This window comes from Macaca thibetana, chromosome 11, assembly GCF_024542745.1.
Source record: "Macaca thibetana thibetana isolate TM-01 chromosome 11, ASM2454274v1, whole genome shotgun sequence".
In the NCBI taxonomy this organism is placed as follows: domain Eukaryota; kingdom Metazoa; phylum Chordata; class Mammalia; order Primates; family Cercopithecidae; genus Macaca; species Macaca thibetana.
Genome location: NC_065588.1, coordinates 15,868,436 through 15,890,525, shown reverse-complemented (window position 1 = coordinate 15,890,525; position 22,090 = coordinate 15,868,436). Strand labels below are relative to the sequence as shown.

Sequence of the window (22,090 nt, the reverse complement as noted above, 5' to 3'; positions counted from 1 at the left end):
ATCTAGATCTACAGCTTCTTGGCTGTTGTAAGAATAAACAATTCTAAGGTTTTGTGATTGTTTTTCTACCTATAGTTTTAGTGAATTGGCATTATCACTGAAATCAGACCTTCATAAAATGGATTTAATACCATACATGCCTATACTTTTTATAGCCTTATTAATCTGATTATTGTTGGTTTCAGTTTATTAAGTATTGTGACATTCTTACCGTGGTCTAATAGCTATGAATTGTAGATCTAGAGAATGTATTCAATAAATATTTTGTCATTAATATGTGTACAGAACAGGACCAAAAATATATGACCCCTGACTTTAAGGGACTTATAGTCTGGAGAATAACTTGAAGATAACAGGAAAAAGATTTTTTTGATAAGAATAAAATATATTCTTTCAGCCTTTCATTTGAAGACAGATATTTATTAAGTACAGTATTTATTAAGTATGTTATGCCATGATCTTCATAGTCTTTATTTCTGTGTACTTTCATTCATTTCAAAGATGACTAAGAGATGGCTGTTGCCTGTGTGCCATTTTGGTGCAATAGACTAGTAAACACATTGTTATAATAAAGGGCTAAATGTGCTTAGATGGTAGTGTGTATGAGGTGCAATGGTGAGGGTTGGTCAGAAAGGATTTAATGGGGGAATTGAGCCTTGAGCTGAGCTGTGAAAGTTATATTGTGTTCTTCGGCATTTCAGGGGCCAGAGGATGCTACAGACAGTATGAAACCCTTTTAAGCGGGACTGTCAAGGCTGTGAAGGTGGCCCATATTTGTCTTGTTCACTTCAGGATTCCCTGTGCTTATTGGCATAGTGGCTAATATATAATTTATGCTCAGAAATACTTGCAGAATGAGTGTAATGAATTAATGAGATGCAAGCAATTTGGTGTTAACTGGAGAGTGCATGGTGGTGCATTGGGAAATAAGATTGAAAAAGTGAACATAGACCACATTGGGAAGAATTATACTAAGGAATTTAGGCATTGTTTACAATGAATGAGCAGCCTTTGATGTGTTTTAATCAGGATAGTAATAGGTCTGAGTTGCTCTGGCTCACTCTGGTAGTAATATCGAGGATGAATTTGATGACTATGCATGGAAATAAGTGAATCAGAGATATAAGTAATATGGCAAATTAGACACCTAATAATAGCCTAAAGATTTTAATAAGGAGAAAGAGTATTAATCCTCTCACAAATACCACAGATCTAAAATCTAATTTCAGAGAGCTAAGAAAGAAATAAGAATAGAATATAGAACTCACCTGTAAATTTTAATGTTTATATTGTATTAGAAGCAACTGTATAAAATCTTAGATCCAAGGATTGAAAACTCTTACTTTTATTTTATTTTATTTTATTTTTTTTTGAGACAGAGTCTCGCTTTGTTGCCCAGGCTGGAGTGCATTGGCATGATATCGGCTCACTGCAACCTCTGCCTCCTGGGTTCAAGCAATTCTCTTGCCTCAGCATCCAGAGTAGCAGGGACTATAGACCCGTGCCACCACATCTGGTTAATTTTTGTATTTCTAGTAGAGACGGGGTTGCTCACGCCTGTGATCCCAGCACTTTGGGAGGCCAGGGTGGGTGGATTACTTGAGGTCAGGAGTTCGAGACCAGCCTGGAAAATCATTAGCTTTTAAGCAGTAAATTTTATTTCCCTCCTTTTACATATAAAGCAAAGTGAGGCCTCCTTTGCAAGTTAGATGATTGTCAAAGTCACATAACTTAGAACTTGATTACAATGTAACAATTTTGTAGACTATACTGAAAATGAACAGTGACTGTTCATTTTCATTTCTGGGGCAAATCCGGCCGGGCGCGGTGGCTCAAGCCTGTAATCCCAGCACTTTGGGAGGCCGAGACGGGCGGATCACGCGGTCAGGAGATCGAGACCATCCTGGCTGACACGGTGAAACCCCGTCTCTACTAAAAAATATAAAAAACTAGCCGGGCGAGGTGGCGGGTGCCTGTAGTCCCAGCTACTCGGGAGGCTGAGGCAGGAGAATGGCTTGAACCCGGGAGGCGGAGCTTGCAGTGAGCCGAGAGCTGGCCACTGCACTCCAGCCTGGGCGGCAGAGCGAGACTCCGTCTCAAAAAAAAAAAAAAAAAAAAAGAAAGGGGCAAATCCAAGAAGCATTTATAGGGAGGAAATAAGTCTTAGCAATGGATTAGGCTTAGAAGTAAGATGGCTTTAAGTTGCAGATGTGGTTTCTTTCCTCTTTGTTTCTAATACCCACCACTGTCTCTCAACACACTGCTCAAAGACATACACATAGTACCTTCCCTCTGAGAGTTCTCAGAAAAAGCCTATGGAATGAATGGACAGATGGATGAATGACAAGGGAGAAATATGTTCATGTTTTGAAGATAGCTTTGCAATAAACAGATTCTAGTTGAAGTTTTTTTTAGGTAGCTTTGGGAATGTTTAGCATCCCAGTCTGCATAGTTTTAACTTATATATAGCGTCTATTGTCACATGCTAGAAGTACGCATATTATAACAACATGAAAAAGAGACAGGCTTGAGACCCGGCCACATGGAAAAGGCAGCCCTAAATATTCAGAAGGGAGATGAATCTGAATGATTTAGTGTAAAGGTAAGGAATGCAGCCCCCGAGTTTCACAGCACATAAGCTAATGTGCACACACACAATCCTTTGTCACCCAGAAGAGATTATATGTATCTTCAAAACATGAACATATTTCTCCCTTGTCATTCATCCATCTGTCCATTCATTCCACAGGCATTTTCTGAGAACTCTCAGAGGGAAGGCACTATTTGTGTGTTTTGTGTGGTGTGTTGAGATACAGTGGTGGGTATTACACAAAGAGGAAGGAAACCACATCTGCAACTTAAACAGTGTGTGCTGGCAGTGTCTCTTCTTAACTGGAAATTTAGTAAAGAGATTTGTGATATAGTTTGTTTTCTCACAGTTTATGCATCTTATGTAAAATTTATCCTTTTACAATTTTAAATGAGTTGAAATCATCTTCCAAGAATTAATTTGCCTTCATGAACATCTTTGTAATAGGAGGATACTGTCTTGTGCACTGGAACATGAATGTTCACACTGTTTTTTACGCACTGACCACAGTCTAGCTACTCTATCTGAAGTTTCATGTAGAGTTTTTCATGAGAACACTTTTCAGGTCTGACACCATAACGGGCCACCCGGATTGCTTCCACTGAATGTGCTCAGAAAGGCAGCAGGGGTTTTGGAGGCCAGAGGATCTGAATCATGGTACTGCTACCAAATGGCTGCTGTTTTGCACAAATGATTGACCCCAGTTTCCTCATGTATAAAATAAAAACGATAATAACTCTGTGGTAAGTTTATATGAGAAAACAGAAGTAATGACGCCATCATGGAAATGGGGAGTGGTACTGGAGAGTCACTTTCTGTCCCGGGTCCTCAGATTCATCAAGATTCTCAAATTTAATATTTTGATATTACCTCCAAATGTTAGACTATTCATTATAGTGATATTTTGACAGAATCAAGAGGTGACTTTCATTATATATTTTAAAACTTATATTCCATATTCACTCCCTATAATGTTCTAGAAATATTTTTTACAAGTGGTATAAATGTATTGTGAACTATGCTTGTATATGACAATAAATTTGCTTATTTGAGAACATATTAATTTATTCAAGGAAAATAGTGAAAATATGTAGCAATTTTAATAACTCGATTTTGACATTTTTAAATTATCACACAAGAAATTTTTGAGCCAGCATATGAAAGACTCTGCATCATTATCATCCCTGACACCATAACACTTCCTTAGGAAGATAAATGTTAATTTCTCTCTCCTCCAGTTATCTCATAACAGTAACATTTTATTTAGCTACTGTTATCAGAATACTGGAAATTTTATAATTTTTTTCCAGCTAGGCTGTCTGTCAAAGCCTTTAAGCACTAAAATTTAAAATTGTTCTTAAGGGAAATACCTGGAAAGTATATTAAATATTCCCTTCCCTTGGGTCTGACAGCGGTTGGTGCCAGATCTTCCTGGTACATGATCTTCTTAGTGACAAAGGATCATGTGTGTGCACATTAGCTTATGCACTGTGAAACTCAGGGGCTGCATTCCTTACCTTCACACCAAATCATTTGGATTCATCTCCCTTTTGAATATTTAGGGCTGCTTTTTCCATGTGGCTGGGTCTCAAGCCTGTCCCTTTTCCATGTTGTTATAACCTGTGAGCTTCTAGCGTGGCTTCTGATATCTATGGGCTGGGAAACTACATAAAAAATGTTCTTAGTAAATAGGTTCTAAGTGGGGACTTGAGAGTCTTTTTTTTTTTTTTTTTTTGAGACGGAGTCTTGCTCTGTCGCCCAGGCTGGAGTGCAGTGACGCGATCTTGGCTCACTGCAATCTCCGCTTTCTGGGTTCACGCCATTCTCCTGCCTCAGCCTCCTGAGTAGCTGGGACTACAGGTGCCCTCCACCATGCCTGGCTAATTTTTTTGTATTTTTAGTAGAGACTGGGTTTCACCGTGTTAGCTAGGATGGTCTCAATCTCCTGACCTCGTGATCCGCCTGCCTCCGTCTCCCGAAGTGCTGGGATTACAGGCGTGAGCCACCGCGCCCAGCTGGGAGAGTCTTTTCCACTACAGTCTGTATGTTAAAATATGCACGTGTTAATGTATAGACATGGTGACATCTCTAACAAACACTCAGAGGACTTCATTTATTTAAGTGTGGGTATTATGCTATGTTCTAAATAGCTGGACTTTCTAGAACGGTAACTTCTTTTTAAATTAGATATTGCTTAATTTGGAATGTGATCATTTCATGAATTACCAACTGCTTAAAGTCATTTTGTCTCTAGAAAACTCATTTCATTGAATTACCAATTAGCGATATTTTGTTGTCATTACCAACACCTACAGTTAACTTTGAGATTTTATTATTGGGAGGACACATAATATTGGGTCAGTATGATAGAAAGGTACTCTTTTAAGTCTCATTTTATTTTTATTTTTATTTTTTGAGATAGGGTCTCGCTCTGTCACCCAGATTGGAGTGCTGTGGCACAATTTCAGCTGACTGCAATCTCCACATCCTAGTTCAAGTAATTCTCCTGCCTCAGCCTCCTGAGTAGCTGAAATTGTAGGCATGTGCCACCACACCTGGCTAATTTTGGTATTTTTAGTAGAGACAGCCTTTCGCCGTGTTGGCCAGGCTGGTCTTGAACTCCTGACCTCAAGTGATCTGCCTACCTGGGCCTCCCAAGTACTGGGATTACAGGTGTGAGCCACCACGCCTGGCCTTAAGTCTTATTTTAACCTTAAGTTTAAATTGCTTTGTGATGTTAACAAGTAGGAAAATATATTTGTGTTTTTCCATCTTTGTTTTTTCTTCTCAAGGAGGTGTTGGTAAGAATTGAGTATAAGTAACCTATAAACTGCATGGTGAATTTCTGTATAATTGGGTTTACTATAAACTTTAGTTCTACACAGTGCTTGATTCAACTGTCTTGTAGCAGTGTTCCTGAATTTTTCTTAACACATATCCATTCCATATGTTGTCCTTTTCATACCTAGCTTTCTTTCTCTTCGTGTGTCTCTCTATCTCCTGATCTTGGTTTGGAGCTAGTCTCTCTGTTTAATTGTTATAATTAAAGCCCAAGCAACTTCTTACACATTCAAGTAGCACTTAAGAGTGAAAATCTGTTTCTCTTTTGCCCATCCTTATTATTTACAGTATGTATTTTACTTAGAGAAAACATTGAAATCTTTTTTTTTTAACAGAACAAAATTTTTTTTTAAAATTCTTAAGATGTAAATGGCTTCTAATTCATTAAATAGTATTAGGAAATTGAGCTAAATGTTTGAGTCAAAAATTCAGCTTGATAGAATGTGGCAGAGCAATTGACTCAAAAAGACAGTTTGGCAGTTTTCCCAACTTAGCTGAAAATTTTAAAACTCCTTTTTTACCTCATGGAATAAGCCATTTTAATAATTTGTTGAACAGGTCAATAAAATTACTTCTTAAATAATGTAGTTTTAAAGAAATGATTTTGTTTATTCTTCATAATGGTATCTTGGTTCAGATACTCATTTGTCAAACTGTGATTGTAGTTGCCTGATATTGAGAGCTTGTAATTATCACTCAGTGCTCACCACTGATTCCCATTAAGCACCTCTCCTCTACGGAATAAATATATTTAGACACTAAGATACTGGGAAAGGAATTCTCCTTTACTGTGGTTGAAAGTTTTCGTTAAGTGTAAAGTAATATGAGTTCTAGCCCATTGTTTTATTTAGAGAGAGGAGTACTCAGCAGCTGCTTTTATGTTACTTTTTTCTTGCTAGTGGCCAAATCCTTACTCTCTAAGGAACATTTTTGTTTTCAGAGAAAGAGAACAAAAATTCTAAATATTAGCTGTATCTCTGAATATTAGCCGTTTCAAATGTTATATTATGCGTAAACAGCAATGCAGGTAAAGGGGAATTAAGTATAAATACCAAGACCTGGATGCTTTTTATACTTGTAGTTCAACTAATTAACAAATTAAATGAAACCTAAATTTAGTATTTCTGATCTGGGAGTTGAATATCAGTTTTTGCAATAGTGTATAATAAAATTGTATGTAAAGATTTTTCATCACTGGTTACTGAATTCATGCAATTCTGTCTGTTTGGAGTTGTACATTCTGGACCATAACATAAAAGCTAATAGGCAAAATAGTGAAACACAACCAGTGGTTCTATAGGCAAGTAAGTTTCATCCTACCTCTAATTGATTCTGACAGAGAAAGAGAGGCAGGGGCCAGAATAGGAGGGGAAATAGACTTAGTCTTATGTTGGGAGTTGAGCAGCTTGTACTACTAGAAAGCTAAAACCCTACTGCCATATTTATTCATGTATTCATGTATTTATTATTTAATATACTATTTGACCATATTTACATTCTTAATTTGGAAAGGAAAATGTTCTGCTTAAAGAGATAGTATATAGTAGATGAGTTGCACACTGTTTTATCAAGTTCATTCTAACATGCAGCCAAGGATGAGAACCACTGTTAGCAACAGTGGTGAATTTCATTAGAGGATTCATCTTGAGTAGTGTCGAGAGATTTTGGTTAGGCTTTTTATACTGTTTTAAGGCTTTGGTGAGATTTCTAGCTTAGGAGCCTAATTACTATTTATACCAGTTCTTGTGAATATATATGATTCTCATAAAAAAGAAATGTATTATAATTGCCTTTTAGGAAATGTCTTTCAAAATTGCCTATTAAAATGTTAATATTAACCTTTATTTATGGATTGACTTAAAAATCACTGGAACTACTAATTTATTTATAAATCCATTTTATGGCATTTATACATTTTTAGGATCTTTAAAAGGTAGTTTCTTATACAACTTATTTAGTGTACAACATAGGAGAGAAAGCAGCTTAGGAATTCCTAAAGCAGGTTCTTAATTTGGAATATTAGAAATGACATCATATCTTCTAGGCAATCAGAGTGATCAGTTAATGTCACACTGTTTAAAAATGCTATCAGATAGTTTTTCTTTTCATTTCTGTAAATTATATTTCTGTGGGATTGGGAAACTATATGCTAGAAATCGGGAGGTCAGGGATAAATTCTTAATACTTCAAAATGAGAATATCTAAATAGAAACACAGTGTTTCAGATCTTCAGCTGTTGTATTTGCCAATAAATTACCCAAAAGACAAGCATTTGAACATCCAGGAGTTCCCATATCATGACTGGGTGTCACGGCAACCACTGCCATTTCTTTTACTGTCCTAAGGTCAGATCAAAGCAAGCAGAATGCTCCTGCTGTGAATCTGTCATGGACTCTGAAATAGTGATTGTTTCTAGATGTGGTTTTGTGAAATATATTCCTGAATTATATATTGTATTACAAGAGTCGTAACGGCTGTCGCAAGGATAATTATCCATGCGTTAATATCTCACACTGATTAATCCGCAACAGCTAATCAGAAAAATCATGGTCGTTCACTTTTTAAAAATATATAGAATACAGTCATGTAAGTGAAGGTTTATGTTTTGTTATATTGGGAGAGAAAATTTTAGGTGAAACCAGATCTTTCATTTTGATGCCATTATTTTGGTAGGACCAGATGGATCATACTTCCTCAGGTCATCATCCAAACAAAAAAAGAAAGGTAGCAGAGAGTGAATTTTGTAGTGCTTCTGTTTTTATTAAGTAATTTTAATGCTGCAAAAGCAAAAATGGAATGTATTGGAGTATCAGTAATATTGATACAAAGATATGGAGATTTTAATCTAAATTGTACAAGTAAATATAAATGAAAAGTTACTTTCATATGTGTTGTAAAACGAAAATTTATTAAGTTTTCTTAAAATTCTGTGTTAACGTTCTGAGTCTGCATATGTACATTATGCACTTTATATTTTTGTACTTGCTCAGCTTTTATGTTCAGCAGAACTTTCCAAACAACTAATCTGTTATAGAATAACTATATTAACTAAAATAAATAGGTTTACATTTACAAAGAAAACAGGTTGTTGGGGAAGCTAAGGCATATCTATATGTCAGAATGTTAAATCCCTAAAGGCCTGTAGGTTTGACCTTGTTTAACCCTTTTATTTTACAGTAAGGGTGCTGAGGCCCAGGGTATTAAGTGTCTTGCCCAAATTTAGTTTCCTACTTAGTGACACAGCTGAAGCTGGGAGAACAAATCTGACAGTTCCCTCTCAAAGTTGTTTTTCATCATAGCATTCTGTTTAGAAGAAACAGGGCAACTCTGAATTTACAAATAAGCAAGTTGCTTGATTAGAAAGCAACAAATAGTGCTCACTTTGGCAGCACATATACTAAAATTGGAATGATACAGAGATTAGCGTGGCCTCTGTGCAGGGATGGCATGCAAATTCATGAAGTGTTCCATATTTTAAAAAATAATACAAATTTTAAAAAGACAGTAACAAATGCCAAATATTACCAACATACTTTTTATATTTTAATGTTAGTTTTTGGTTTTGCAGCATTTCAGAAAAGAAAATTAAAGGTTTCTTTTTACTTTTTAAGTAGTTTGGTGCAATAACTTTCTACCTGACTTTCTCATTTTTCCTATCAACTTATATTTATGATTCTAAGTATCACATTTGTGTGTTCTGTAGATGTGTGAAAACTGTTAATATTTAATGGCAAGCCATGTGATTGAATCATGCTTTAAATCTCCTCTAACACTATCCCAGTTTGGATACTGCAAAAGAAGTTGTTCCTTGTAGTGTCTATGATTTTAATAATGTAGTCTAACTCATATAATACAGTATCTATGACAATATTTGCAATTATATTTTGCTATCAGTGCAGTAACAGATGAAATTTGTAAGCCAGTTGTAATTGATTTGTCAAAACAGTAGGTCCCTGACTGATAAAAAAAACCTTTAGAGGAAATAACTTTTTTTCTTATAGTATTTATAATCTTGTTAACCTTTGGAATTCTAAAAACATATAGTGGATCAAATTGTTCTTGCCTATTATTTAGACGTTCTTGTGGTTTTTAGATTTACTGCGAATAATGAGTGTTTTCAGATATACCACACAATGGCAACTTGTCAGCTACTGTATTTATACGTGAGATAGACTAGTTTTAGAGATAGCCACATGATACCAATATATGAACTTCAGCTTATTAGGCGACAAATCATGGCTTTTTCAATTTCTCTTTCAGAACAAAGGAAGAATTATGCACGGGACAGTGTCAGCAGTGTGTCAGATATATCTCAATACCGTGTTGAAGTAAGATGCTTTGGCATTTGCTAGTATTTAGAGTGACACTTGAGGAACATAAACGTTGGAAGTTAAATCAGAATTCGGTTTTATTTCATTCTTATGATGTATTTTAAGTTGCACTGACCTTTTTGTTTAGGTTTTTTAAAACAGATGTTACATGTAAAATATCTTGTTAGTCTGTGGTCTATTTTCATAAAGAATGATTTAAAATCATAACTACTACTCATTTATCATTGCCAGTCTTATTTCATTTAAAAAAGGATAATGGCTTCTACTTTGTACTGTAGAATCTTCTCGAAATTAAGCCTTTGACAGTTTCAGTGAGCAGTTTAGTTTTTAGTTTAACTAAAGTTATTACTAGTTCTAGTTAAATAAGGGTTATTTTTAAGTTTTGGCTCTCTTTTAAGATATTTGCTCTTGGTTGGAATTTATCTAGATGACCTCTGCTTATAATAGAAAATATTTAAGCAGAGAAGTAATTTTTAAATTGCTCTTATTTCCAGTTTTCTACCTATCTCAAGCATGCTTAATCAAATTTAAACAGTTTTGTTTCAGTAAGTGGTTTTAGTGGATTGAATAGTTTGACAGCTCCTGTAGGCTAGAATTGTGCTGTTGCTACAATCAGTGTCCATAGTTTTAAAGCTCCCATACAGATAGCCTGCTGTTTAAATGCTGCTAGGTTCAGCATTTAAATAACCATAATAGAGTATAAAATAGGGAAAAGTATACTTAAAGAGGATATTATTTAAGCTGTTAAGAAGTTGTTTTAATATCATGTTTATGTAGTTCAACATGGCTCAGTATGAAAGAGATTTAGGTATCTTATGAGTCAAAACACCATTTCTTCTATTCAAAAAAACCCCAAAAATCCCTGCTTGGCTTTATTCTCTCGTTAAAATAGTCATGAAGTTTTAAGAGCACTTTATGTTTGTCGTTCTCTGCTAGCTGACCTCAGGTTAATTTGATTTTCTTTTGGAAAATGTATTGGAAATGTAAGAGGTTGTATGTATTTGTATCTGTTATAAATCCTTTTCCTTTTTGCCAATCGTAAGCACTTGACTACATTTATCCTGGATCGGAAAGATGCTATGATCACTGTTGATGATGGAATAAGGAAGTTGAAATTGCTTGATGCCAAGGGCAAAGTGTGGACTCAAGATATGATTCTTCAAGTGGATGACAGAGCTGTGAGCCTGATTGATTTAGAATCAAAGGCAAGTGTGTAAAATTTATACTATTTTATTTTCAAGAAAATGCCACTAATATTAATGTTTACAGTCATTTCAGATTGTTTGAAAATGGGTGGAAGTTTGAAAAATAAAATGTTTACTTTATTTATAGAATGAACTGGAGAATTTTCCTTTAAACACAATCCAGCACTGCCAAGCTGTGATGCATTCATGCAGCTATGATTCAGTGCTTGCCCTGGTGTGCAAAGAGCCAACCCAGAACAAGCCAGATCTTCATCTTTTCCAGTGTGATGAGGTTAAGGTAAGAGAATGGTGAAATTTTTGTTTCCTCTTTAAGCAGACGTTCTGGCAGCTTTTGAATTACCTATTTTGATAATATATCTCATATTAGGTACTAGATTTTTAGTTTCTGAGGATCTTGTAAGGAAAACAAATACCTTAGTATCTTCCTTAGGATTTCCATGGCAAGTAAATAAAGAAATTAGGGTGATGTTAATAAAATCAGGGGCAGGCAGAGTAGCTCATACTTGTAATCCCAGTGCTTTGGGAGGCCGAGGCTGTAAGATGGCTTGAGGCCAAGAGTTCAAGCCCAGCCTGGACAACATGGCAAGACCAGTCTCTACTGAAAAGGTTTAAAAAATTAGCCAGGTGTGGTTGTACATACTTGTAGTCTCAGTTACTCAGGTGGCTGAGAGAGGAAAATCTGTTGAGCCAGGAGTTGGAGATTACAGGGAGCTATAATCGCCCCTCTGCACTCCAGCCTGGGCAACAGAGTGAGACTTTGTCTCTTAAAAATAAGAGGCATTCTGTTTTTTTTTTTTTTAAAGGATAGATAATATATTAAATTCACATCAAATGCCTTAAGCTTATAATTAAAAATTGATTGTTCAGAAATCATGCTTTGTGGACAGTAAATAATCATGTAATTCTAATTTATTCTGCACTAATGACATAGCGTGGATTACTGCAATGAAGTACTTAGACATTTCCCACGATATTGATTTAAAGTTCACCATTTAATTATGTGACTCGAATCGTTGCTCAGGATTTGTAATTCCCAAATGATACGTGAAAATAGATGAGCCAGTAATAACAGGATGTGTCCTGAAAGTTTCTATTTCAAAGTACAGTGTAATTTCAAATGATTATAATTTGTGATGCTTTATTGGACCTTAGAAGTTATCTTCAACCTTGAATGTGTTTATTTCCTGAGTTGTTTTCTTTAAAAGAGAAATCATTTTGTGTTAATTGGTACTTTGCTAAAGCAGTGATTTAACATTTTGATGATATATTATAAAATATCCATGTAATTTTATTTTATAAAGAACTTTTAGGAGATTAGCACAGTCACTTGATCTTTTCTGTATTTTTTGACATTTAAAGATGATAGATAAAGTAAAATTGACTGTAAACTGTATTTCATAATTTTCTTCTAATTTCAATTTACATCATAGATGACTTTCTAAAAACCTTCTTCTAAAAGAACTGGCATTTAAGTAATTTGTGTAAGTGATATTCATCAGATTTTTGTATAGTGCCTTTTGAAAGTCATAGTATATTATAATTTTTGTAAAGTTAGATATATTCAATAAATATTAAAGGGAACATTTTGCTTTAAAAATATAGTGAAATTTAATTCAAACATATATAAACCAGAGGCCTAAGTTAAAAAACATTTCAGATTTGATGTTTGTATCTGTGCTCTAAAAAGCCCCCCAGGAGCTAAAAGTTACTATGCCATAGTGTAAAGTTTCTGAATTTTAAGTTTGGGAACAAAGGGTTTGCTTTTTTTGATATGGAATGGTAATGATAATGGATTCAAAATGTATTTACTGAATATAGTTCTGTCCTAACTCCAAAAGCTCACATACCACAGAGCACCATATGCATTTACTCATTGGTTTCATACTCTGCATATGAGACCTTTTTCCCTTGGCTGGTTAAAAGTATAAACGCAATGAAAAATGCAGTTTCTTTTATATGGCTCATTGTGCAATATTGTTTTTGATTTTTAAAGTTTCTTTATTATAGGACTTCATGCAATGCTCCTGCCCACCTTTGCAGCAAAATTTTTCTTAGAAATATAATAGCCCCAGTATAAGAAGTTGATGATTCCTAGGCATCTTCAGTTTTTGTCTGGGGTTGTTTTAAAAAAAAATAATTATTTTTAATTAACTGTCTTTTCATCTTCAGTTTTAGTATCCTATGTAACAGAAAGCCTTTGACAGGATGTTTGTAATGTCTTATTGAAACTTAATGCTCTTAGGAAGTCACACTGGACTGGGATGCATTGGCACTCTCATTTAACGAGCAATGTGACCTTGGCCAGGCCCTTTCATACAAGTACTCCTCAGTTTTATTAATTAGAAGGAACTGATGAGATGCTCTTTTAAATATCCCATCATTTCCAAAATTTTATGATTATCGATGCTTACTGTAAAAGAAATACAACGTACATATTTGAGAAAACATTACATAGAACAAGGAGGCACAAACATAGATGGTGCATCTCATCAACATTCTAATATAGAGTGATAATGACTGGTTCTAAACAAACTTTGCAACCAAACAAAAACTTCTTATCTGTGAATCTCACATTGATCCCCAAGAAATATCTAACTGAATGTTCTCATTGGAAAAGTATTGGAAAAGTTAATTGTTTGTAGAAAGTTAGCTTTTATCTGAAGTGACAAAATAAAGTGGTTACCCAAAAGGGTACAACCTAGTATTGGAGTTTATCTCATGGGTGTAGTGGATTTGCCTTAAACCCAAAGATATGTTTTGCTGGGTTAATAGGTATCCAGTGGATCTTGAGGATGAGAAAGGGAAGGAACTCTGTCTGTTCTATGTGTGGGAATCTCTAACCCCTTAATTTCTTCCCAATTAGAGATTTTTACTCAGTTTCATTTTTAGCATATGCATATCTATTCTTTGCCTCCTTCATTGCCTTTATTCAAGGGTAGTTTCCCTTTAAGATAATCTTTAAACATTTCTTCAGTTTTTAAAATCTTATCATTATATAGTTCACCATTATAAAAACCACAAGAGTCATGTTTCACATTTTTATAAAAAGATTTTTACATCAAGATGCTTACTGATTCAGACAAGGAACAATTCCTTTTCCTGTTTTAAACTACATATCAAGACTCAGAAAAATCTGTCAACTTACAGGTAACTTGTATCTCCTTGCAGGCAAACCTAATTAGTGAAGATATTGAAAGTGCAATCAGTGACAGTAAAGGAGGGAAACAGAAGAGGCGGCCTGATGCCCTGAGGTAAAAACATTAAAAGAAATCAAGGGGTGGAATTGATTTGTTTCTAAGGCTTTTTTCCCCCAAAGAGTTAGAAGAATTATTTTCCATGGAGGTATATTATTATATTGTATAGATCATAACCTGTAGTCTCAACACATTTGTTCTCCCAAGTTTGTCAGTGCGTTTGCTCCTTTGCTCTCCATATTTTTGATCTTTCTCTGATATGGCTTCACTTGGGTTGGAAGTCACAGGGTCATGAAAGATTAGTGGCATTTCAAGAGAAGGTATCCTAGGGAAATACAAGCTAGACAGTAGGATTGTAATTGTTCCATGGCCCTTCCAAATCACATGAGACTCAGAAAGAAAATCAACCTAGTTTTCAGCTGACTATTAATTTTTTTTATTTCATATGCATTCATAAATATGCATAATATGGAATGCTTAGGAAATCCTTATTGCCCCTTGACATAGTTGTTTCTGAATTTTAATAACTAGTACCACAAGTTGAGTTAATTGATATGTTATAGAAATAGAGATGGTAAAAATTCTATTTGTTTTCATCTTTTTAAGGATGATTTCCAACGCAGACCCTGGTATACCGCCTCCACCCAGAGCTCCTGCCCCTGCGCCCCCTGGGACCATCACCCAGGTGGATGTTAGAAGTCGAGTGGCAGCCTGGTCTGCGTGGGCAGCCGACCAAGGGGACTGTGAGTCTTCCTAGAATTAATACTTATTGAACGCTTACTTTGGGTTGGGGCATAGGTCTTGCTTTCAAATTCTGATGCTGATTTCAGAACTGAAGCTTGAGGTTACTTTTAAAAAAATCAAATCTGGCTGGGCACAGTGTCTCATGCCTGTAATCCCAGCACTTTGGGAGGCTGAGGCGGGCGGATCACCTGAGGTCAGGAGTTCGAGACCAGCCTGACCAATATGATGAAACCCTGTCTGTACTAAAACTACAAAAATTTGGTGAGCGTGGTGGCAGGCACCTGTAACCCCAGCTACTGGGATGGCTGAGACAAGAGAATCGCTTGAACCCGGGAGGCGGAGGTTGCAGTGAGCTGAGATCACGCCATTTCACTCCAGCCTGGACAACAAGAACAAAACTCCATTTCAAAAAAAAAAAAAATCAAATCTTAGGTGAAAGAAAGTTAAGCCTTGAATTTTGTTAAGATTATTATCTGTAAGAGTTCAGACCCACCATTTAATAAATATGGTGTTAGGGTTAGAGTTTTTTTTTTTTTTTTTTTTAATGCTAAGAGAGGAAGTTTCACTTGATTGACAGTTAAAAAGATGGCAACAAAATATGTACAGGGTTTTTTTAAAGACTGCACTTAAAATTATTTCCAGTTTTAATTATTTAACTACAGTCCCTTTATGGACAAGTTTGTCATATTGATGGAAAGGTTGTCAGGACAGTGGTTGGCTGCTGGCAGTGGAGAAGGGTAAAAGGTATCCATCATACGACTGTACTTGTCAAGTGGGCCCTATGAGCGTGGCATCATTTCACCTTGGCATTCTGTTTAAAAACAATTATAACATAGAACTTAGCGTTACTGTTTTTTTTTTTTAAATATAACCTCATATATTTTTATTTTACAAATAATCATTATGTAAAATTTGAAAAATTTGGAATGTATAAAACTTGTAACTGTATAACTAGGGAAATAAATTCATCTGTAATTTTCATCATCCTGTTGACAAGTTGATTTTACTTTCTAGTCTTTTCTTGTTTCTTAATAAAGTTCATGTTGTACACGCAGTTTTGAATACTGATTTTTAGAATTATATGATGCATATTTTGCCATATAACATTTTTAAAAGTTGATTTTTGATGAATATATAATTGTTTATATTATTGTATCATTTTCAACCATTCTCAATTTTGAAATATTATTTCATAGTTTATTTTTTATCAATAATGATGGACATCTTCGTTTATAAATCTTTGACCATATCTCTGGTTATTTCTATAGGATAGATTTCTAGAAGTGAAATTATGGGCTAAGAATATTAACCTTTAAAAAACTCTTGACACATATTGCCAAACAACTTCCTAAAAACACTGAATTATAATTTCCTACTTGCTTAAAAAAACCTCCCTGTTTTAGCTTATATTTCTATAAAGTCATTTTTTTAATTTAATGTGTATCTATCTTATTAGTAATATATTCATTAAAATAGACAAGTTAGGACATCATTATATTACTAAACAACCAAAGCAACTCAGTGGATAGCCTTCTAGTGCTAAAAGTCACCTGACATTTTGGTGGGCTATCTTTTCTTAGTGTGTAATTTTGGATGATTTATATTGCTAGATCCTGTAGCTAAATGTTTGAATGGAAATATGGTGTAGGGGTCTGAGCATTCAGACAGATAACAACAGTTCTGTAAGTCTGCTGTGGAAAAATGAGAGCTGCTCTCTGCTGCTTCATCAATAATAACTGAGATCTCATTGTGTTTCACCTGTGTTATTAGTGTTACTTTTTATATGTTAGAATATTTTACTAGAATCTGAAATGTTTATAACTAAAAAATGCCTTAAAATGTGTTTGGTCTAGTCTTCATTTTAAGGACGAATAAATTGTGATTCAGCAGGCTCGAATCTGATGAACGCTAGAGCCTCATTCTTTTGCCTCTACTCCAGTGGGACTTCTTAACTTTCTAATTTTTTTTTTTTTTTTTTTTTTTTTTTTTGAGACAGAGTCTCCCTGTCTCCCAGGCTAGTGGCCTGATACTGGCTCACTGCAAGCTCCGCCTCCTGGGTTCACGCTATTCTCCTGCCTCAGCCTCCCGAGTAGCTGGGACTACAGGCGCCCGCCACCACGGCCGGCTAATATTTTGTATTTTTAGTAGAGACGGGGTTTCACCGTGTTAGCCAGGATGATCTCAATCTCCTGACCTCGTGATCCACCCGCCTTAGCCTCCCAAAGTGCTGGGATTACAGGCGTGAGCCACCGCGCCTGGCCAGCTTTCTTATTCTTTAACCAGTAAAGTATGATTCACACAGGGTATCTGGCACTATAGTTAAACGATATAACTCATTTCCAAAAATGAGGCACCTCAGACTCTTCTTTGGATGTGCAGGGTAAAAGTTGGGCTCTGAAGCAAGACCTGATCTGTCTACCTGTGTGGTCTTGGGAAGTTCTCTCTCTGTACTTCAGCCTCATCTCTAAAATGCGGATAAGAATTCATGGGTTGCTGTGAATCTGAAAGTAAATAATGTTTATGATAGTACTGACTGCAGAATAGTAAGCATAATTTGTGGTTCTCATTTTGCCAAATTGAGTTCATTTTCTTTCTGAATTGTTTTCTATTTTGTTTAGGTTTCTTGTATTCTTAAAGGTTTTTTCAGAGGTTTAAATGTAAGCCGAGCTACCGAATATATGAAAAAAAGAACTCTGATGCATTCATTAAAAAAAAATAGAGCTATGTAGTTTAATTTTATAAGTTTCTGTTTTCATAAATTATGTAAATTTGTATTGATCTTTGTACTTAAAATGTTTAAAATGCAGTAATTTATTGTATTCTATACTTTTTGTGTACTTATGGTGTTTTTGTTGTTACTATTTTGATGAAGAGGTTCTGAAGTAGAGGAAGGGTAAGACAAGCTTACAAACATTCTGAATAAACCTGTAAAAATATATGCTGAACCTTATATATATTATATAATGTATATATAATACATCTTATGTATATATAATACATATTATATGACGTATATATAATATATTATGTATAATATTATATATATGTTGAACTATATATATAATATGTTGAACCATATATATATATATATATATATATATATATATTTTTTTTTTTTTTGAGATGGAGTCTCGCTCTGTCACCCAGGTTGGAGTGCAGTGGTGTGATCTCAGCTCACTGCAACCTCTGCCTCCTGGGTTCAAGCAATTCTCCTGCCTCAGCCTCCTAAGTAGCTGGGATTACAGGCGCATGCCACCATACCTGGCTAATTTTTGTATTTTTAGTAGAGACGGGGTTTCACCGTGTTAGCCAAGATTGTCTTGATCTCCTGACCTCGTGATCCTCCCGCCTCGGCCTCCAAAAGTGCTGGAATTACAGGCGTGTGCCACTGTGCCCTGCCGAACCTAATATAATTTATAACAAAGAGAGAATTTATCCCTAGGGGTTTCTGAGCTCTCATTAAATTTTATCTGAAATATTTTCTGCAGTGTCATCTGCTTAAACTAAGTGAGATAAGGCTTTCAGAACTTCAAATTTACCACTAGACTAAACAGAAGACTTATTATTCAGGTTTGGCCTGGATCCAGTCCAGTTTTTAGTTGGAAAGCCCCTCAAGAGGAGTATCTTTCTGGTTCCTCTGAAGGCTCTGGCTGACTCAGGCTGAACTGCTTCTCCTTTGAATCCCTGAGGTATATCTAACCCTGACTTCCGAAGGTGATCTCTGGAATAGCGCCAGTGGCACTAGGGTTCCTAGTTGTGTTTCAGACCTGACAGAGCCCAAGAAATACCATATCTCCCTGTCACTGTGCCCTCCAAATGATATTTTTTGGGGACCTCTGTAGAGTTCCTAATAGCTATTTCAACCTCAACTTAGTGCTTTCTGTGGTAGTCCACTACAGCCAAGGTAGCAGCTAACTATGTGTAAAATAGTAGCTAACTGGCAAGATTTCATAGATAGAAATTTTAATTATCTTAAAGTAGTTAACAGCCGCTAATTAAGTTTCATAAGACATGGTGATTTCTTCTTTCTTTTTTTTTTTGTTGGCAAGTGTTCCAGTTATAGGTAAAGTTAGTGCATAGGAAGAATAGCAATACAAAGTTTCCAATATTTTTTTGCAGTTCTCTGTATTGAGCATCATGAGTCATGATGATGTATCGTGAATTGTACTTCCATTTGTGGTGTTACATTTCTGTTGTTCCATCCATATATTTTAAAATTTATTCTTCCATGAAATATCTGTAACAACTCTCTGTGTTTAGGGGTAGTATTAACTGACTCATACCAGGAAGGAGTTCATGATAATAACTTCATGAGTAACATCATGCTCTAGCCAACTGAGCAACCTTAATATCTTGAATGGACATTTATTTTTTAATGTGAAAATTTCTGTCTGCTTTTAAAGCTCGTAGCTTCAAATTAATGAGCCCAATATTGTGGGTTTTAAGCTTAATTACACTTAAATTTTAAGAAGCACTCTGCTGTCAGAACTCCCAAAGCTTTATTGTAGTCACAGTATTGGAATGTATAAAAATTATAGCTCTGTTGCATTAGAACTAAGTTGACCAGCTTTTGAGAAGTAAAAGCTTAACTGCTGGTTTATGTTTCTGGCTTGTGTAGGAATTAAACGATGCTAAGTTAAGGTTGGTTCTACAGGTAGCTGACTCAGGGAAGAGAGAGAATAGAGGGGATATTACAAGTTAAATAAACATCATAAAGGTGAGAGGACCAATACATAAGCTCTGCCCAGCTGCTCCTGTTAGTGTAGACAAGGATGCATTTCATGGCTGATGAGCACAGTTTTGACTTGTGTATCCAGTGGAGGTGTTCCCTTTTGCGAATGGTCCTCCTTTTAAACTAATTTTTATGTTTTAATTGCCTATATTGGTATTGTGTGAGTAAAAGGTTGAAAGACATGATTCTCCTTTCTATAGTTGAGAAACCAAGGCAGTATCATGAGCAGGAAGAAACGCCTGAGATGATGGCAGCCCGCATTGACAGAGATGTGGTAAGTACAGGAGTCGCCTTTAGATCACTGGCTTTTATTTTCTTAAGAGGAAAAAAAACTTCATAAGTAAATGAAGCTTATTTAAATAAAGATGTTTTATGGAAACTATGTTTTCTGTTTCCAGTGATGGTTATGCCCTTTGAATTAGTTTTTTTCCTTAACCATTTTTTGCCTTTATGCCAGTATTTAGTTAGTAGACTTGGGCTGTGATAGAAGAATCAGCATATTAACTAGTTTACATTGGAACTTAGGCTGAATTATTAGCTGTCAGGAATGGTGCAGTTTTTATTTTATTATAGTTTGTAATTCATAATTGAAATATCTTTTTAATATGTCTTATTGGCATTTATTAACAGTGTATTTTAGAATAAATAAAAAAGTTAAGTGGCATTTTTAAAGGATAGATTTGTAAATCGTAATGCTTTTGTAAAAGATAATGCTACATTTGTTTTCATTTCCTTCTAGTGATTTACAGAATGAGAATGCTGTAAATGCTTTATTATAGCATTCTCATTCTATAAATGAGATACAGAATATGCTGTTAATATAGTTACTTTTTATACTGTACGCATGTTACTAGCTTATTGAGAAACAAATACTAAAAGGAATTTGAAATTTGGAATTCCATTTTTATATCACACTATTACGTGTGATACTGAAAAGTTTATTTAACCCCAATTTCTAGTCTTAAATTAGAAGAATGTCAAGTTTCACACATATTGGAGAAAGGCAACTAAGACTATAGTATGTAAGATAATCAGATTCATTCCAGTGGTCTCTGATAGCATGGTGCATTATTAATTCTATTTTGTCACGTGGAAATTCTTATTAATGCTTAGTATCATAGATTAGCTATTAGGTTATCACAACAATCCATGTACCTTTAATTCCATGAAATAATATTGTCAGTGCTTTATTGGAACATTTATCAGTAAAGCAAAAATGGCAGTGCTCTTCTAACAAAATGTAGTTTAGAATTTTCCTCCTAACTGTGTGGGAGAACCCTGGGAAAAATAGAGCAATTGAAAATAATAATCCAAGTAGTTATTGTGAATGCTTCCTTGATGACATTGAAAATAGAGCAAAAGTAAGCTAAAGAAATATGTAAATGTCAGATGTTGGCTACAGGTATATTTAGTTTGATTCTTGTAATTAGTAATAAACTTGAAATTGGCATGTGGGCTGCTACTTTTTCTAAAAAAAACCTTTCTATTATTTACTAACAGTGTACAGCTAAGGTAAATGTTTTGTTTTATATTTTATTCTATAATTTCTAATTTCAGCAAATCTTAAACCACATTTTGGATGACATTGAATTTTTTATCACGAAACTCCAAAAAGCAGCAGAAGCATTTTCTGAACTTTCTAAAAGGAAGAAAAATAAGAAAGGTAAAAAGAAAGGACCAGGAGGTAAGTTGGATTTTCTTAATCTTCTTATGACTGGTTAGAACTCCAGTACTGGCTGGAGTGGCTCACCCCTGTAATCCCAGCACTTTGGGAGGCTGAGGTGGGCAGATCACCTGAGGTCAGGAGTTTGAGACCAGCCTGTCCAATGTGATGAAACCCCATCTCTACTAAAAATACAAAAATTAGCTGGTCATGGTGGCATGTGCCTGTAATCGCAGCTACTCGGGAGGCTGAGACAGGAGAATCGCTTGAACCTAGTGGAGGTTGCAGCAAGTCGAGATGGCACCATTGCACTCCAGCCTGGGCAACAAGAGCGAAACTCTGTGTCCAAAAAAAAAAAAAAAAAAAAAAAAGAACTCTGGTACTAGGCAGAGTTTTGACCCTCATGAACTGCTTAGCAAAACTTCATTGATTGTGGACTAGGGTTCTTCTTCTAGTCTTGGGGTAGCACCTGAGATTTAGGCAAAGAGTAAGATGAACTCAGGAAGAGTCCATTTTGGTTATAAGTCAGCTATATAGTGAAGAAAGATCCTGGAATGTTTTACCTAAATCGCAGAGACTCTGAGATTCAGGCAGTGATCATCTGTCTGTAGTTTTGATTAGTTATTGTAAAATTAAGTGTCTGTTAAAGAAAGACATAGCTCTATTCTTCTTATATTTGAATTTATTCTATTATAAACTAGAACCATATTATTTGTTAAATAAAAGAGTTGACTTATTAAAATATTTAGAAGTTTCAACGGATTTAAATTTTTTATCACAGAACTTTAAA

At 35.1% G+C, this 22,090-nt stretch overlaps 2 protein-coding genes and 1 non-coding gene across 8 annotated transcripts in view; all 3 read left to right on the top strand.

The window, feature by feature from the left end:
• Window positions 1-22,090, top strand: part of MGP (matrix Gla protein) — an 836,939-nt gene that overhangs the window by 17,437 nt on the left and 797,412 nt on the right. The window lies entirely within an intron of this gene.
• EPS8 (epidermal growth factor receptor pathway substrate 8) overlaps window positions 1-22,090 on the top strand; it is a 169,485-nt gene that overhangs the window by 107,739 nt on the left and 39,656 nt on the right. For all 6 annotated transcript variants that reach the window (XM_050749480.1, XM_050749477.1, XM_050749475.1 and 3 more), the window contains exons 4-10: window positions 9,692-9,759; window positions 10,806-10,967; window positions 11,095-11,244; window positions 14,136-14,218; window positions 14,768-14,904; window positions 19,838-19,911; window positions 21,195-21,321. In XM_050749480.1, coding sequence (XP_050605437.1) covers window positions 9,692-9,759; window positions 10,806-10,967; window positions 11,095-11,244; window positions 14,136-14,218; window positions 14,768-14,904; window positions 19,838-19,911; window positions 21,195-21,321 — 801 coding nt within the window. The remainder of the gene's footprint in view (window positions 1-9,691; window positions 9,760-10,805; window positions 10,968-11,094; window positions 11,245-14,135; window positions 14,219-14,767; window positions 14,905-19,837; window positions 19,912-21,194; window positions 21,322-22,090) is intronic.
• On the top strand, window positions 8,805-8,908 carry LOC126931838 (U6 spliceosomal RNA). The gene has a single exon (XR_007717952.1). It is a non-coding gene; the product is annotated as a U6 spliceosomal RNA (small nuclear RNA).